At 44.6% G+C, this 4,724-nt stretch overlaps 1 protein-coding gene across 1 annotated transcript; it reads left to right on the forward strand.

Annotated features, from left to right (window-relative positions):
- The first annotated feature begins 771 nt into the window (after positions 1 to 771).
- ORYCUNV1R1541 (vomeronasal 1 receptor oryCunV1R1541) lies at positions 772 to 1,740 on the forward strand. The gene is given in 1 exon segment (NM_001167230.1): positions 772 to 1,740. A coding segment is annotated over 1 exon segment (969 nt).
- The last annotated feature ends 2,984 nt before the right edge of the window (positions 1,741 to 4,724 follow it).

The following is a 4,724-nucleotide window of genomic DNA, read 5'->3' on the forward strand; positions in this document are numbered from 1 at the left end:
ATTCAGCTCACTGCTATGGCCTGAAAAAGCAGCACAAGACAGCCCAAGAGCTTGGGCCCTGCACCCACGGGGAAGACCAGGAGGAAGCTCCTGGCTCCTGGTTTAGGATCAGTTGAACTCCAGCCTTTGTGGCCATCTGGGGATTCAACTAGCAGATGGAAGACCCCTCTGTGTGTGCGTGTGTGTGTGTGTGTGTCTCCTTCTCTGTAACACTTTCAAAATAGTTTTAAGAGAAAGAAAATTTCTCTGGATATAAACCAAAATAAACATAGCAGTGACATAAGAGAATACTACATGGATATATACTTGACACTTAATACATATGGGGTCTAATAACTGCGTTCCTAAAATTCTCATTAGAATTCACCAGAAATTACAGCACTCTTACTACGTAGCCAGAATTTTTATCAGATTTTGCATATTCAAAGGGAAAAATTCATCATCCCTGACTTTGAAAAAGTAAAATAAGGTAAAGCTCAGGAAACAATTTTCACATACTGATCATTTTACTGTCCAGGTCCTGTGGGAGCCCAGCAATGGGATGCAGTACCCAACCAAGACTGGCAGGTGTGCAGCTGGGAACAGAGTGGCTTCCAGGAGAGGGTGGGGGGGTGCAGTATTCCCAGGTTAAGAGGGTGCACTGGGATTCAGCCACACAACTTCATGAAGGAGTGGCTGTGGCTTAGACTGATAAATGAGGTAAAATGTGTGATAAATGATATTTCTTACTTTGTCCTCAGACATTAACTGTATGAATTTCTCACCAAAAAGATGAGTCAAAACATTGTACTTTCCAGTATCGCTGCTGCACGAAATGCTGTTTTCTCGGAAGTCAGCATTGGGATCACAGACAACGCCTTCCTTCTTCTCTTCCACATCCTCTGGTTCTTTCTCAAGCACAGGCCCAGGCCCACTGACCTGACCATAGGACACCTGGCCCTCATCCACCTGGTGATGCTGATCACTGTGGGGGTCATAGCCACAGACATTTTTGAGTCTCAGGAGTTATGGGATGACATCACATGTAAAGCTGTCATCTACTTGCACCAGGTGACACGGGGCCTCTCCTTGGGTACCACCTGCCTGCTGAGTGTCCTCCAGGCCATCACCCTCAGCCCCAGGAGCTCCTGGTTGGCAAATTTCAAGCACACAGCATCACACCACATCATTTGTGGATTTCTCTTCCTATGGGTCTTCAATTTGTCCATCAGTGCTCGTCTCCTAATCTCCACTGTTGCCACCAAAAATCGTACATCCCACAGTCTTATGTCTGTCACTAAATCCTGCTCTCTCTTGTCCCTGAGTCACGTGTTCAGACACACATTCTCTATGTTGGGGATCTTCAGGGATGTCTCCCTTGTAGGGCTCATGGCCGTCTCAAGTGGGTACATGGTGACTCTCCTGTGCAGGCACAAGAGGCGGTCCCAGCATCTTCACAGCACCAGCCTCTCTCCAAGAGCCTCCCCAGAGCACAGGGCCACCCAGACCATCCTGCTGCTCCTGGGTTTCTTTGTGCTCATCTACTTGATGGACTGCATGGTGTCTTTCTTCTCAGGGATATGGTTGAACAGTGACCCAGTTCTCCTGTGCATCCATTTGTTGGTGGGCAATGGTTATGCCACCCTTGGTCCCTTGGTGTTAATCAGCAGTGAGAAACGAATGATCACCATTTTCAAATGTGTATCTCAGAAGGAGAATAGTGTTCACTTGTTCAGGAATAAACAACATGTCTTTAGATGAGCAAATACTTTGACTTCAAAATCAATTATGATTGCCTGCATAGTATTCTCTCTGGATTCACTGAAATATTGGATGTAAGAATTTTTATTTTCAACTACCTATGTTGGCACATGTTCACAAGTAAATAATGGATCATTTAACCCTTCAATAACTCTTGGGCAAACCCAAGGACCCAATTCAAATCAGACACTTAATAACTGGACCTTGTACTGAGTTTCAAACTTTAGGTAACAAAACAGAGGTGAGTTTTTGGACTGAAGTGGTGTCTAAGGAGATGCATGGGGACAGGATATTGAAGAGACACAGGGAACACTGTGGAGGTGATGGTGGGTACAGTATCACCTCTGGCTTATGTGTTCAGATTTATCATTCACATGCTTTAAACATGCACACGTTACCTCATGTCACTCACACCTCAGGAAAGCTAATACAAGAGAAAGTTGAACTACACACAAAACCAGTGAAGAGATGCACTTTGTCATCCAAAATTTATTAAGAAAATCCAGAACCAAAGTCACTAACTCCATTAAATGTTTACAGAAGGATTTACAACGTCAGTTCACTCATCGGTCTGTCTTCCAATGATTACAAAATTCCAAGCACTGCACGCTCACTAAAAGGAACAGGTTTATTTGTCTCATGGGATTGGAGTTTTGAGAGCCTTTCACCAGCATCAGCTCAATGCTGGTGAGGGCCAAATACTGGATGGTAGCACAGTGGTCTGAATACACACAGGAGGCAGACAAAAAGTGGTGAAACAGGGAGCCACAGAAACCTGGGGGCTGCTCCTGTACTGTCATTATCACTCACTCCCCCTAGAACAAGTCACTCACTTACAGAGACCCTTCCAAGGGCAGCACTCACCATGACTCAATGACCTCCCCTGAGAGCCTACCACCTCTTACATCCACACACTAAGGATCAACGTCTGACACATCAATCTTTGAAGAATACACATCAGCTACATACAAACCACAGCACCAATCCTTCACACACTTTTCCAAAAAGTTTCAAATAATGGGAAGGGATACTCTACAGTTCACTCTATGAAACTGATTATGTCATGTCCCTGATTCCAAAAGACAAACATATTTCTAGAGAAAATCCACAGATGTAACTATTTTCAACACATTACTATCAAATCAAATACAGCAGCATGTTAAAAGGAAAATACGCCATGACCAAATGGAATTTATCTCAGCAATGCAAGGATGGTTCTACATGAAAAATCAGATGAGGCAATAACTCACAAAGATAGAATGGGATACAACCACATAGCTACTTCAAAAGATTCAAAAAACTTCTCAAACTCAACACATCCCCTTTTTTTTATTTATTTATTTGGGAGCTAGAGTTAGAGAGAAGGAGAGACACAGGGAAAGTTCTTCCATCCACTAGTTCACTCCCTAAATGGCTGCAAAGACTGGAACTGTGCCGATCCGAAGCAAGGAGCTTCTTTCAGGTCTCCCATGTAGGTGCAGGGGCCCAAGGACTTGGGCCATCTTCTACTGCTTTCCAGGCCACAGCAGAGAGCTGAATCAGAAGTGGACAGTAGCTGGGACATGAACCGGCACTGATATGGAATGCCGGCAGAGCAGGCGGAGACTTAGCCTATCATGCTATAGCGCCAAGCCCCACATTTTGTATATTAAAAGACCACTTGACAAACTAGGAATAAAAAGGAACTCATTTACTGACAGGAGCCATACAAAGAAAATTACAGTTAACAAAGTACTTGTGAAAGACTGAAAGATTTCCTCATAAGATCATAAATATGAACAAGGCAACAATGTTAACTTTCGCCACTTCTCTTCCACATTGTTCTAGAAGACTTAGGATATTTATGCAAGGAAAAGAAACAAAATTCACAGGGACTGAAAGGCCTCACCAGATGCCTGGAGCAATGGGGCTGCCCAAACTTGAACTGTGAACCTACAAACTATGAGCTGAAATAAATCTCCTTCCCTTCTAAGATGCCCCTCTCCAGTATTTTGGTTGCAGTAATGAACAGTTGCAAGCATACCCAAATCCTCAGAGCACAGGCTACAGCACTGTGATGTCATATTGACAAAGGGGTCACAGTTGGAACCCATCCAACCCCCAGAGCACTGAACCCCATGTAAATGTTCATCCTGGGGTCAGCACTGTGGCATAGTGGGTAAAGCTGGGTCGGCACTGTGGCATAGTGGGTAAAGCTGACACCTGCAGTGCCGGCATCCCATATGGGCACCAGTTCAAGTCCCAGCTGCTCCACTTCTGATCGAGCTCTCTGCTCTGGCCTGGAAAAGCAGTTGAAGATGGCTAATGTCCTTGGTCCCCTGCACCCATGTGGGAGACCTGGAAGAAGCTCCTGGCTCCTGGTTTCAGATCTGTGCAGTTCTGTCCGTTGCGGCTACCTGGAAGGTGGACCAGTGGATGGAAGATATCTTTCTCTCTCTTTCTCTCTTTCTTTAACTCTGGTTGTCAAATAAATAACTAAATCTTAAAAAAAAAAAAAGTCCATCCCTAGGACCCCACTGATATTCCATCCCAGTAATAGGAAGTACTTCAGCTTGACAAACCAAGCTAGGACCAGAGGTAGCAGGGAATCTATCACCTTATTACAAGCAGTGCCATTCACTATGTGGGCAGCTGGTTTGCAGGCACAAGGAAAAGTCTACATCTAGAACTTTACAACCTGCATTGACAGCCTCTCCAGTCTTGGAGCCATCCCCCTACAACACCCACCCTCTCACTTCACCATGGACCCTCCTCAACTAGGGCCAGATCTACAGTGGCCTCCTTTTACAGCCCCCTCTACTTGGGTTGAACTGGGAAATCCTCTAACATTGATGAATGAAACAGTGCACTTCTAAAGGATACATGAGTCAGGGAACCACATAGGAAATTAGAGAAATGTTTTAAGGGAGTGAGAACGGAAACACACATTTCACAATGTGTGTGATTAAGCTCAAGCACTGCCTATAGGGAAAAGTATAATATTA

Source organism: Oryctolagus cuniculus, chromosome 10 (genome assembly GCF_964237555.1).
Source record: "Oryctolagus cuniculus chromosome 10, mOryCun1.1, whole genome shotgun sequence".
NCBI classification, from domain to species: domain Eukaryota; kingdom Metazoa; phylum Chordata; class Mammalia; order Lagomorpha; family Leporidae; genus Oryctolagus; species Oryctolagus cuniculus.